Raw genomic sequence first — 14729 nt, 5'->3', positions numbered from 1 at the left:
CCGCGGCCGGCGTACAAGGTGTTACAAAAAGGTACGGCCAAACTTTCAGGAAACATTCCTCACACACAAATGAAGAAAAGATGTTATGCGGACATGTGTCCGGAAACACTTAATTTCCATGTTAGAGCTCATTTTAGTTTCGTCAGTATGTACTGTACTTCCTCGATTCACCGCCAGTTGGCCCAATTGAAGGAAGGTAATGTTGACTTCGGTGCTTGTGTTGACATGCGACTCATTGCTCTACAGTACTAGCATCAAAAACATCAGTACGTAGCATCAATTGGTTAGTGTTCATCACGAACGTGGTTTTGCAGTCAGTTCAATGTTTACAAATGCCGAGTTGGCAGATCCCCATTTGGTGTATGGATTAGCACGGGGCAATAGCCGTGGCGCGGTACGTTTGTATCGAGACAGATTTCCAGAACGAAGGTGTCCCGACAGGAACACGTTCGAAGCAATTGATCGGCGTCTTAGGGAGCACGGAACATTCCAGCCTATGACTCGCGACTGGGGAAGACCTAGAACGACGAGGACACCTGCAATGGACGAGGCAATTCTTCGTGCAGTTGACGATAACCCTAATGTCAGCGTCAAAGAAGTTGCTGCTGTACAAGGTAACGTTGACCACGCCACTGTATGGAGAGTGCTACGGGAGAACCAGTTGTTTCCGTACCATGTACAGCGTGTGCAGGCACTATCAGCGGCTGATTGGCCTCCACGGGTACACTTCAGCGAATGGTTCATCCAACAATGTGTCAACCCTCATTTCAGTGCAAATGTTCTCTTTACGGATGAGGCTTCATTCCAACGTGATCAAATTGTAAATTTTCACAATCAACATGTGTGGGCTGACAAGAATCCGCACGCAATTGTGCAATCGCGTCATCAACACAGATTTTCTGTGAACGTTTGGGCAGGCATTGTTGGTGACGTCTTGATTGGGCCCCATGTTCTTCCACCTACGCTTTATGGTGCACGTTATCATGATTTCATACGGGATACTCTACCTGTGCTGCTAGAACATGAGCCTTTACAAGTACGACACAACATGTGGTTCATGCACAATGGAGCTCCTGCACATTTCAGTCGAAGTGTTCGTACGCTTCTCAACAACAGATTCGGTGACCGATGGATTGGTAGAGGCGGACCAATTCCATGGCCTCCACGCTCTCCTGACCTCAACCCTCTTGACTTTCATTTATGGGGGCATTTGAAAGCTCTTATCTACGCAACCCCGGTACCAAATGTAGAGACTCTTCGTGCTCGTATTGTCGACGGCTGTGATACAATACGCCATTCTCCAGGGCTGCATCAGCGCATCAGGGATTCCATGCGACGGAGGGTGGATGCATGTATCCTCGCTATCGGAGGACATTTTGAACATTTCCTGTAACAAAGTGTTTGAAGTCACGCTGGTACGTTCTGTTGCTGTGTGTTTCCATTCCATGATTAATGTGATTTGAAGAGAAGTAATAAAATAAGCTCTAACATGGAAACTAAGCGTTTCCGGACACATGTCCACATAACATATTTTCTTTCTTTGTGTGTGAGGAATGTTTCCTGAAAGTTTGGCCGTACCTTTTTGTAACACTCTGTATGTAATCTTACAGAGAATTGTTATGGCAACGGCCTTACCACAGAGGATATATTGGTTCACGTCAGATCACTGAAGTTAACCACTGTCGTGCGTGGCCGGCACGTGGATGGGTGACTATCTGGGCCACCATGCGCTGTTGCCATTTATCTGGGTGCACTCAGCCTCGTGATGCCAATTGAGGAGCTATTCGACCGAACAGCTGAGGATGACACGGCGGTCGGATGTTCTCGGTGGGCCACTTGTGACCTGAAGACGGAGTGCTTTATTACCGAGAAACGTTACGTTCGGAGCAGGTACTCTTTGCCACACGCGCACCTGTATCAAACAAGCGATGTTGGGAGAGAAGTGGAGGGATAACTTCTGGCTCACAGTGCCCGCAGGCAAGCAGTACGGACGCACCAACGTACCCGCTCTCGCATTAGCGCATTTGCCCACCCCTGCACTAGAACGTGGTCCACTCAGCCTTATGAGGAGAACTGAGAAGCAGCAGCTCTCGTTTCGAATGCCAACATTAACGGCCAGGCATGCTTTGTAATGATCACAGACACCTCAAATGGCACCTTTGGCAGAGGATGAAGCAGAAATTTGTTGCGAAACAAATGTTCTCCGTGTATGAAAATGAAACTTGGTTCTACTATTAAAGCAACTGTCACCTCAATTTTGATTTGAACACCACAGTACTATAGCGTGCACTGAAAACCGGCCCTCTTATCTAGTAGTAGGGACTTTCAGCGTGAAGTCCAAATCCCAGAATAATTTATTGTAAATTCATATGCACAGGCATTGCGAGAGGTAAGGGTTACGTGAGTGCCGGAAACAAAGGAAAAAAACCACTAGGACAGAGCGGAGATTGAAGCCCAAATATGAACGTCAAGTCAGTCACTTGAACAAAGACATACGCAACACGTCTCCATTTGCTAGGGGAACAACAATTCTGACGATTTGCAATGGTAAATACACTACCTGATAAAAAAGTGAAGCACTCAGAAAGGTTGAGAAGGTATGTGATGTTATTTCGGAGATAATAGAATTGAGCCAAATTTACAAAGAACTTAGCGGAATGGAAACACTTGTCAGCATGACGTTTTACCTCCTCTGGCCTTTAGGCATGGACTGTATCCTCTCCTGAAGCAAGCTAAACCACATTTGTGGTAACTCGTCCGGGATACTGGCGCTGAGACGAAGTTGACTCTGATGTGGTCCCATACAGGTTCTATCGGCGACAGATCTGCGGATCATGCTGGCTACGGAAATATCTAAACATCGCATAAACAGTTCATAGAGACACGTACTATGTGGGGACGAGAATTGTGATGTTGAAAAATACCATCACAATGAGAGGTAACACATGAAAACACCTGGATATCCGTGACGCACCATTGTACTTGCAGAGTTCTCTTAATTACTAACAGCCATGACCTTGAAGTCATACTCAATCGATCGCCACACAATGAAGTCTGGGGTACCACTGCTGTGCCCCTCCGAAACATTGGAGGGATTGGACCTGGCCCCAGGTTGGCGTCATATTCGCCAACGACGGTCATCCTGAGTAGTGCAGAACAGCGATTCATCGCCGAACACAATGCGACGGCCGGCCGTTGTGGCCGAGTGGTTCTAGGCGCTTCAGTCTAGAACCGCGGGACCGCTACGGTCGCAGGTTCGAGTCCTGCCTCGGGTATGGATGTGTGTGATGTACTTAGGTTAGTTAGGTTTAAGTAGTTCTAAGTTCTAGGGGACTGATGACCTCAGATGTTAAGTCCCATAGTGCTCATAGCCATTTGAACCATTTTGAACAATGCGACGTATCAGCAGCCCACGCTTCCCGGTCACGGTACTTCTACAGACGCAGCCATTTGTGTTCTTGTGTTACCGGCAGCCTACACATGGGACAGTAATTCCCTGATACGGCTGCTGCCACCAATGGTGCGGGATGATGCAGAATGTTGTACGTGGCTGATACTCGTTCTCAGATGGCAGGCGCAGATATGAGGGGGCTGCGATGTGCTTGGTGCACCATACGACGAGCCTCTCTTGTAGTTGTCAGACGTGCTACCGGAATCTTGGCGACGTGTATGCCTGCCCTTGCGTTTTCATGCAGTCCAACATCGGGCCACTGTCACATTCCAACGCCCCACAAATCTAGATATTGCACGATTCGACTAGCTGGCCAAATGGTGGCCCATAATTTGTCCTTTTTCAAACTCTGTCAGATACTGATAACATTGTCTCAGACGATTACACGGTATCCCCGTGTCCTTCGCAGTAATCACTCATCTGATGTTATTCACGCTCCTTATACAGCCTACCAAGCGTGATAAAATTACACACGAACTACACCCACGCATTCTGGTGGCCGTTCTACCTGTCACAGTGAACTGCAACTCTAATCTTTTACACACCCGCCGATGGTGTGTGCGTGTACGAAGTCTTCTGGGTGCTTTAATTTTTTTTTGTCAGGCAGTGAAGTACCATCCACAATGCACTTTACAGTGGCTTGCGTATTACTCATGTATTATTAGGTGTAGTCACAGATCACGTGAGGCAGTACTTCCATTGGATTATTAAATAAACTGGTATCAATAGTGATCCGTTTGAGAGTCTTCTGAGTTCTAGCTATCATGTTAAGTAACATAAATGTCACTGTAATATTGCTGTTACAATCAATGCATAAATGAAAACATTAAAGTATTTTTATAATAATTGCTGAAAATCCAGCCGACAGTAGTGATACCTCCAACACTCTCCCAGCGAGTTTTACTTACGTTAAAACTAATTCCTGTAGTTTTGGTTAATTTGAAAGCAGACAAAGATTCGAAACTTCCTGGGAGATTAAAACTGTGTGGCGGACCGAGACTCGAACTCGAGACCTTTGCCATTCCCGGGCAAGTGTTCTACCATCTTTTTTTTCTTTTTTTTTCGATATAGTTAGTTGCGATTGGTCTGGGCGGACGTCACAAGACATCCGTTCAAGTTCATCGTTTATTCCTTGACTCAGTTTTTTATTACAGAGAGGGCCCAGCTGTCTGACCGAACACGCTGAGTTACCGTGCAGCTACCCAAGCACGACTCACGCCCCGCCCTCACAGCTTTACTTCCAGCAGTACCTCGACTCCTACTTTCCAAACTTCACAGAAGCTCTCCTGCGAACCTTGCACAACTAGCACTCCTGGAAGAAAGGATATTGCGGAGTTCTGTAAGGTTCGCAGGAGAGCTTCTGTGAAGTTTGGAAAGTAGGAGACGAGCTACTGGGGGAAGTAAAGCTGTGAGGGCGGGACGTGAGTCGTGCTTGGGTAGCTCAGATGGTAGAGCACTTAGTTTTAATCTGCCAGGAAGTTTCATATCAGCGCACACTCCGCTGCAAAGTGAAAATCTCATTCTGGAGCCAAAGATTTACTTGACGGACTACTTCACTCGCAAATAAATCAGTTCGTAAAACAATATTTAGACTGATAAAGTACAAATATTGTATGTGATAAGCGAAGTACCAACGCAGTATCTAGTTGTCCATCGCGATATTATGTCCTCATTTGCCCAGTGCAGAGTGTGAGCTAACATGATAACGAAGCAATTCGAAACTGCTCAGTCACAAATAACGTCTCAAAAGTTTTGCTGATGTGATTATGAAAAATTAGAGTAGCTGGACGACAACTGGAAATCTCGTCTTTAATTGACTGCTTGTTACAACCGAAGTTTTCCACTAAAAATTTCCTTCCGTGAACGTCAGCTGCATCGTGGGTTTTAAGAAATCCGTCGTCGACTGTCTAACAACAGGCTACTGGATGTTCGAGTCTGCGTTTATTATTGTTCTTATAAAGATAAGCTTCATTTTTACAGAAGAAAGTTTAACGCTATGGCTGGCCGGGGTGGTCGAGCGGTTCTAGGCGCTACAGCCTGGAACTGCGCGACCGCTACGGTCGCAGGTTCGAATCCTGCCTCGGGCATGGATGTGTGTGATGCCCTTATGTTAGTTAGGTTTAGTAGTTCTAAGTTCTAGGGGACTAATGACCTCAGCAGTTAAGTCCCATAGTGCTCAGAGCCATTTGAACCCATTTTTTAAAGCTGTGATCCACATAAAGCTGATACTCATAATAATACTTCGGCCACTAAATAGTTAACCCCACGCTCCTTAAACCATCTGCTCGATTTCTATCGTAGTAATGAAGAACGTTTAAGTTCACAGGTTGCGTATACATGATTTATTTGGGTTTTTAGTAAAATACTCGCCGTTTTCAGATTTATAAATATCACAGTGCCTTAAATTTAATAACAATTAACGTACTGGTAGTTGGGCCTACTAGTCCACTTGCGTCGCTGATTGGTAACGTGTTTGCCTAACATGCAGTGGGCCCGGATTCGATTCTCGGGCGGGTTGGAGACTTTCTCCGGTCGTGGACTGAGTGTTATGTTATCGTCATCTCATCATCACCGAAACGCAAGTTGCCCAATGTGTCGTCACCTGAAATAAGACTTGCAAATCGGCGGCCTAACTTCCCCGGACGGGGCCTCCCGGCCATCAATGCCACACGATCATTTCATTCCGAGACTACTCATGTTGCAGGTGAATATACTTAAATTTAACCACAAAAATAAACAATTTTCTCTACCATACGAGATATTCTGCTGGTTCATCATTAATAATTTGTCAACAGAACAAAATGAATTGACCAAAAAGAATTATTTCAGTTTATGCTTAAAATTAGCTTTCCCATCTCTCATTTATTTTATATTATTTGGTAAATAATGTAATGTTATGGTTCATACGCAATGACTGTCTTCCTGAGTCAGTTACAGTGTCAGTGATGAGTAACGTTAACCCATGTTTTCAATTTATTGTTGTAGCTGTGTAATATATTCATTCGGAGACTTATCCATTATGAAGTTGTGTTTAGAATGACTAACTCCTTGACGAGGGGCTTACAGGACGGCTGTAGGAGAAAAACATATACTATTATCATATAAAGTTGCACTCAGGTTAATGAAGAGCAGTTTGAGCCCTTCCTCTCCCAACTACAAGTATAGTGTTTTAATAACCGCGCAGTCTCACTCGGAGGCAAAGGTAGAAGGCTATCGTTTAGCCTGTTGTCCTTATCAAACGATTGTATCAGAGACGGAGCACTAACTGAGTTGCACAAGGAGATAGGAGAACTACACTTATGTTCAGAGAAAACAGAACACCTTGAACGACTAGGGATAGGATGTTCATATTCGCAGGACATGTACAGTAATACGTTCAGTGGAAATGATAACCATGTCGGCCCTCGGGTTCGAGGTCAACATCTATATCGCGGCGCAACATCACCTGCCGGTAAAATGTGCCTGCGGCTGTCGTTTCGCTATAAACCGAAAGTAATGGATCAGTGTAACTTGAGCAGACCTGCAGGATGCCTAGCAGACGTATGGGGTAACCGCACCGTCAAATCAGTGAATTTGTAAAAGGATTTTAGAGAATGTGATGCATCCATCCGGGAAATCGCTATTCGTGTTGACTAAGTGTTTCGGCAGTGCTACGTGTGTGTGCAGAACGATTCACGAAAGGTCGTAGAACACGACACGATGAGTCAGGCCGCACAGTCCCGACCACCCTCCGAAACACCTCATCCGAATGCCATTGCAGGACACATCTGCGTCCTCCTCGACTCTGGCGCAAGAGTGGAACAGTGTAACACATCGTACATTGTCAGGGGCGCCAGTCGGTCGCCGTTTATTACAGCATGTGTTACGTGCTCGTCTTCCACTTCTCCGCCAACCTTTGACGAATGTGCATAAACATGCTAGACGGCAATGGTGTATGGAACGGAGTCACTAGGGACAGAAATGGGATCAGATGTGATTTCGAACGAATCTATGTTTTGTTTGTTTGAAAATGATGGGCGCATTTTGGTTCGCCCCAGACGGGAAGCGGTATCACAGTGATTGCATTCGCACAAGACATACAGCACCATCTCAAGGCCTTATGGTTTGGAGTGCCACTGGGTACCGCCGAAAATCACACTTGGTGCGTGTCTAGGGCACTGCGACCACTGTGACCTACGTGAATGACATCCTGCAGCCCGTAGCCATACTCTTTCTGCACAACGCCCCAGACGCAATTTTTCAGCAAGATAATGCACGACCACATGTTTCTGCAGAAACACGGGCCCTCTTAGTGTCACAGGTTATCAGCCTTTTGCCCTGTCCCGCGAGATCAACAGACTTGTCGTCAATAGAAAATGTGTATGATATGATGGGTGTAGCACTGTGACCCAATGCCATACACCACAGATGAACTATGAAACCTGGTAAATGCAGCCATTCGCGCCTTATATGCCTCGATACCACCATGCATTGAACAAGCTATAAGGGCTCATGGCGGACCCTGTTCTACTAGGCAACACGACGCATGCTGAACCTAGGTGACTGAAATACTAATCATTTCTACAGAATATATTAACGTACATGTCCTGTGAATGTGAACGTCCTATCTCTAGTCGTTCAATGTGTTCTGTTTTTTTTCTGAACATGAGAGTAAATCCACCTTGGCCTTAATGATGAAATCATCTTAGCATTTAAATCGAGGGATCAGCTCAGCATTTAATTACTGGAAACACGGAAATCCTCTATGACGCTGCCCGGACGAAGATTTGAACCTTACCCCTGCTGAAAACCATTATTGTGCCCAAAAATAACTGCACTACTACGATCGATTTATAGCAGGTGTACTTGTCAGAGACCCAACCTAAAATACATGATACAAATGAAACAGGTGCTCCTACTTTCGAAGCCATACGTGAGTGTTTGAAAGTAAAAATACAGCGCAGACTCCACTACAAAGTGAAAAATTCGTTGTAGAAACAACCCATACGGTATAGTTATTCCATTTCTCCGTGATATCCTTTCTTCCACGGGTGCTGTTCCCACAAGGTATGTAAAGCGCTTATGTGAAGTTTGGAACGTTGGAGGAAGTTACTGGCATAATTCAAGTTTTGAGGACTGGTCCAGTACACAGTATTAAACTTCTAGAAATATGAAAAACAGTGCTCGCTGCGCTGCAGAGTGTAAAACTCATTCGGAACTAAGATACTGCTTTAAAATATTATATTTGTAAATTATTGCCCCGTGAGTTGTTCGCACGTATGCTGAATCACACTGTGTAGCTCAAATGTTCGAGATGAGCAAGGTTCAAAGTTACATCCTGTCAAACGGTTTTAGATTTACTGTGGTATCTAAATCACTTTATGCGAACGCAGAAATAGTTTCTTAATTTATACCTTTACCTTCCACATCATTGTCTAATTTAGCTAGTAGCCCTGAGTGTACTGACTTCGATGTATACGTGATGCTAAACTCTTAACCTTTCATCCTTCTTCGATGAATGGGTAAATCAATTCAAGAGAGCATAGTTTTAAAATACAGCACTCGAATTCAAACTAACGCATGGTTTCATACAATACGAGTAGCGCACGATCTATTCTATTGATGGCATCAGACTCACGCGATTGTTTATAGAGATTTTACGTGGTGGCATTGTGAGAAGCAAAACGAGAGCACTAAGAAATTATCGACAAGGAACACGCAGAACAAATACTGAAATCTTTCCGATAAGTCCAGAACGGTTCGGCATTCCACTGATGAAGTCTCTTTTTACCGTCTCAACAAGTCTTTCGGAAAGGAACACTTGTATATCATCAAAAACTGATGTACAATGTTATCTAAACGGGAAATACCAAAAGTAACTAATACTGTAGTTTTTCATGGCCTTAAAGTACGTCTTAGACGTATAAAGTATACACGAAAGGAATTCGTGCCATTTGTAACAAAATGGAAATATAATGTCCTTATAACGGGAACCTGGATAGAACGTACACATCTCCAGGGTGAGACACGGATTTAAGTGGAAGAACGATCTGTGGCGCTAGTTCTCCAACAACACAGCTACTTTTGCTAGCGATTAGATTCCCGCTCTTAGATTTCCATTCATTTCGATGTTTTTTTTTTTTTTTTTTTTTGTGTGCGAACTCTAAAGAGAATGGAGCTAAATCGAAGAACGCTCTTTCTATGTCGCCATCAACTTTTTGCGTAAGAGTGTCATTTCTTTCTAAGACATTTGGTCTTTTCTGACATATCCAAACGTCCTGAAAGCTTTTATGATCAGATTGTAATATGTAACGCACTTACCTATTTCTGTTGGTTAATTATGAAACCTAATATAGTTCATTAGAAAAGAGATAATTCTTATATGTGCGTAAACACATTATACAAAGTTCCACAAAGGAATTAGGATTTTAATTTTATTTAAAAGATGTATTTATGGGTCTGATGGTAAGCGCTCTCCGTAACAGGTTAAATCGAACTCGATCATATGGTAGCGTCATCCATAAGTGCAGATATGTAATAAATTATTTTTAAAGCATTCCAGCCTCTGCTTCAAGAAGAAAGAAATGAACACAGGGTATGATACTATTCCTAGTAGCCGACGTGTAAGACCAAAGCGTAGTCTATTATTTGAACAAAAATAAATGAAAATACGAACTGAGCATCTGAGCGTGGTACTAATGAACATTTCTTTCCGTAGCCTAATGTTTCGAGAAGATTCTGAAAATTTATGTAAAATTATTTTACGTCCAGTTTCCCGTGTGACGTATTATGATGTTTCCAAATATTGTGTGAACCAAAAAAAAAAGCTATATTTCGGACTAAAGAATGCACAAGGTGCTATGAAGGATTCAGAAATCGATCGACAAAATTAAAACACACATAATATTTAAAAAGTAAACTTTGTGAAAATATGATGCAGCGTAACTACAGTTATTAACTGGTTATGATCTGGGTAGTTATTTAATAATGGTAATGTGACCCGTGGTATTCATCTAGAGTCATTCTGAAAAATGCCCGTAGCATTCAGGAGACTGTCAGGTAGTATAATGGGAAGTGAAACTTCCATTATGAAGCTTTATTAGACTCCTATCAACAAATCGGTATACTTGGTTCCTAATGTATGTCGCAAGCATTTTTATCTCAGGTTGACCTGTTCCAATTCGTTTGCCAGGAAAAATAAGCGAGTGAAAACGGAAGTGTGGATATTTTGCTTGGAACGTCAATTGTACTTACCACCGGCCTCACTGGCGCATAGCGCCAGCAACTGCAGCAGCAGCAGGAGCAACAGCAGCGGACGAGCACCCATCGCGGCCTGGCCTGGCGCTTGTGCAGATCTGTGGTACGCTTATCTAGTGATACAGATCGCCGGACAGTTAGTCTGTGACGGCATATCGCGCAAACAGATAATCCCGCCCGCTCGCCCACCCTCCGAGGTCTACGAAAGCGCCTATTCGTTGCTCTTCACATTCTTCTGGGACACATATCTCCAGAAGACTGACAACAGCTTCTATCTTTACTAGGACACTCCGACCTGTCAGTCGCCACAGAACATCACTTCCGAATTATCTGGTTCCGAGTACTCATGATTTTCAGTCATTAACTCTGAAAATACCACTGCAACAATGACGCCTGGGTGTTTAGCAGCTGAATCAAGTCGGTGACCGAGTACGTTAAGTGGATATTTGTCTTTTTTCCCCTCTCCTTCGGCAGCTGATTCCCTTTCCGTTGTGGAAAATCCTGCAGACAAAATAAGCAGCCGCGCTGAGTGGCCATGCGGTTTGACGCGCCATGTCACGGATCGCTCTGCCCCTCCCGCCGGAGGTTCGAGTCCTCCCTTGGGCATGGGTGTGTGTGTTGTTCTTAGAATAAGATACTTTAAGTAGTGTGTAAGTCTAGGGACCGATGGCCTTAGCAGTTTGGTCCCTTAGGAACTCACACTCATTTGAACATTTGAACAAAATAAGTTCTACAGTTCTCCTGTTTCTTTGTGGCATTTTTCCTCATCGCGGCTTCATACTCTGAATGAAGGACGTGTAACTCTTATGGCACGTAACAGAAAACACCAAATTAAATGGCCCCCTTTGGAAGTAGTCTCATCTCGAAAGCTAAAATCTTCTGTATGCTGAAGTTTCTGGAGACAAAATAAACTCTTGTAAGAAACTAAAAACATATTCTTCAGTACGAAGGAAAGTAAATTCTTCTTATAGCTGTATCCCTTGAAAATTAGAATTATTCGTTTAACGACAGGAACTACCTTCAAACTGAAGTCTGTGCAGGACTGTAATGAAGGTGAAGTACTAAAAAAAGAAAGAAAGAAAGAAAATGAAGTCCTCTTTGAGATATGAAAGTCTCCAAATACACCTGAACGCTTCATCTATAGACCACAGCTGTAGATGTAACATAACTCCTCAAACAGAAGAAAAGACTTCTTTCAGAAACTGATGCAAGCTACAGTGTTGCCATATTGTGCAGACAGCTGTACTTAGAGAATTATCGGCATGGTCATGTTATTTGTCCCATGTCACGATCGGCGCAGAGTTAGACTCTGCAGCGGCCGGCCGCCAGCCAAGTTTTATGTCAATGAATGTATCTTGATCTCCTTGATCTCAGTTCTCTAGATTTTTCTGTCTGGTGACATCTCAAATGTGAAGTGTACAGCTGTGCTATTGATACAGCTGAAAAATTTTAGTAACGAATTTTATGCCCTTGTCGAGCTCTATGAGATGATTCGGGGATGTTTGAAATAATTCGCAGCTCTTTACAGAGTCAAGTGCTGTACTGCATTCAAATGCGAGAATGACTCGTAGAACTTCTCCTTCAATAGACATGAGTGTGCAGTATATCGTAGCACGTAATGGGCTGAAGCATTAGTGTGTTTCTTGTAGGCTATGGGTGAAATTTGAGTCCAGCTGTGTGGAAACTTAATTGAAAAGTTCACATTTAAAAACTTATTTGTTGCACGACAATGTTGCATACCGAAATGTCGAGACGGTTGCCGAGTTGGTTGTGATTTGACGTTGGCTTCATATTAAAATGACGATGAAGCAAGTGTCGTTGTTGGCAAGGGACGAATGCACACACAAGTACTGGAATTGTTATCTATCTGAGTCCGCATATTCTGATTGAAACTGTGGGTAAAAAATGCAGGACTAGTTTTTCACTTTTTATAGACAAACGGCCGTCGCGAGCGTGGAGGGTCGTCGTTCTCTCATTGATGCTAACGAACAAAACACGGCAAGTGCCAGAACTCCATTTCTCATAAATTTCGCCCAGTAGAAGACAGGTCAAAATAAGTAAATGCTTGTCTTGGCTTATCCGCAGATATTCGACCGTTTCTGAGAAAATGACGGTCAAAGTTTTCGAGATACTATATGTGATTTTTAGCGAGCATCTACTTCAGCCGAAGTGGTGGCACAGTGACTAGCATCACGGCTTCGTACTTTTATGTCCCGTGTTTGAAATCCGATTATTATTTTTATGTTAGTTTTTCATTTATCTATCCATGTTTGTAGAAGATTACTACAGAAAAAAACAATAAATGAATGAGAAAATTATTTGAAATTGTTTTCGGTGAAATTCCTGTAGATCGTCTTCATTCATAACCAATTGCAAGCGCCTGTTTTCGGTAAACTGATCCGTTATGCGTGGTTTGCCGTGAAATTATTGCCGACGCGTGAAATCTTCAACAATGTTAATCACGTTTCTTTACCGAGTAAGATTCATGCAAAGAAATGTCACAGTGCCAAACGTGCTTTTACACGATGCTCATGATGTGCGAAATTTCTATGTTTCGAATGTTTCTACGACAGTATCATCCTGTAGCATGAACATAAGAATAATAAGTGAGAATTAATATAAGACAGATATAAGAATGAAACGTAAGAATATGAGAATTTAAAAGGATTGTAATCCGTGAAAATATCATAAACATATATGTTATATAACAAATGTATCACACTTACTATGGAACCCAGTTGTAATTTCACAACACCCTTGTATCCCCTAACTTGATAAGGAACATTAGTGTAATAACCTTCTATGGACATGGGCAGAGAAATTAAAAAATAAAAGAAAATAAGTAAAATCAATAATCTGGTTTCGAACACAGGATGAAAAAGTGAGAGGCCTAGATGCTAGCCACTGTCCCACATCTCGTCTGACACTATCGCGCGCTAAAAGACGTTTAAATTAAGCTGAAAACTTTGACCATTGTTTTCTCAGAAGAGGTCGAGACATGTGTTCGCTTATTTTGACTCCTCTTCCACTGATTTTTGGGAAATCGGACTGTGGTACTGGCCATATTCTCCTCGTGAGTACGAGGCGGTGGTCGCTCTATGTCAGCTGAGCAGCAAGAGTCAGACATCGCCAGCTGCTATATCGGGCGCAGGCAGCAGCAAGCGGAGCGTGGCGAGCGACTCTACAGACAAGTAGCCTATAGAACACAGAACAGAACGGATTTGTGACGGTATAGCGAACATGATGAAACTCATTGGCCTTAGTGCAGCGTTGAGGCGTCTATTTATATATTTTATTTATTTATTTAACCTGATTTGATTAGGACCGTCAGCCCCTCTCTTACATCGGACAAGGGTTTTACACATACACTACATTTTTTGCATCATAGTTATTACGAAATCAAATTTTTAATATAACTAATAGTCTGGGTATCTATAGTGAAAATGTGAGTAAATAATTCTGACTATGAATTAATAGAGTTAATACTGGCCGTACGTGTACTACCGCTGCCGCTGCCACTAATAGTAGTAGTAATAATAATAATAATAATAATAATAATAATGACAATAACAACAATAATGATTGTGGCAGATATAAAAAGAATTTATAGGAGCACAAAATATATGTTTTCTGATATAGCGAGTTACGGGGAAAGGAAATTTACGGAGACTGCACCAGCTAAGAATACTGGAAAATGAAAGAGATCCGGTTGGAAAGAAGGATGTAAAATGCTAAGGAGTGCATACAGGGACAGTGGTAATTATTATTGTTGCTTAAGTAGATATGCCATTAACTGTATTCTGAAGAAGTAAAGAATATGCACCCGCAAGGGGAGTGTATTGTTTTTCCTACGCCTGATATCGTTGATATGATCTATCTGAAAGTAATTAGTTTGCCTACAAGTGTGAATAAGCTGGAAAACCTATTGAAACTGGTTTCTACCGGAAGAAACGAATTATATTCCTAGGATACATTACCCAAGCTGTTTGTGACAATACATCGGATTAGAGATGACCAGGGCCAGGTTATCTAATACAGCGGT

The 14729-nt window shown here is 42.8% G+C and overlaps 1 protein-coding gene across 1 annotated transcript in view; it reads right to left on the bottom strand.

Moving 5' to 3' along the window:
• Window positions 1–10757, bottom strand: part of LOC124722282 (serine-rich adhesin for platelets-like) — a 152397-nt gene extending 141640 nt beyond the window's left edge. Inside the window, exon 1 of the mRNA XM_047247468.1 lies at window positions 10685–10757. Coding sequence (XP_047103424.1) covers window positions 10685–10757 — 73 coding nt within the window. The remainder of the gene's footprint in view (window positions 1–10684) is intronic.
• Window positions 10758–14729: the final 3972 nt, after the last annotated feature.

The sequence above is a fragment of the Schistocerca piceifrons genome, chromosome X (assembly GCF_021461385.2).
Source record: "Schistocerca piceifrons isolate TAMUIC-IGC-003096 chromosome X, iqSchPice1.1, whole genome shotgun sequence".
NCBI classification, from domain to species: Eukaryota; Metazoa; Arthropoda; class Insecta; order Orthoptera; family Acrididae; genus Schistocerca; species Schistocerca piceifrons.
The sequence above is the reverse complement of the archived record's forward strand: the minus strand, read 5'-3'. Positions and strand labels throughout refer to the sequence as shown.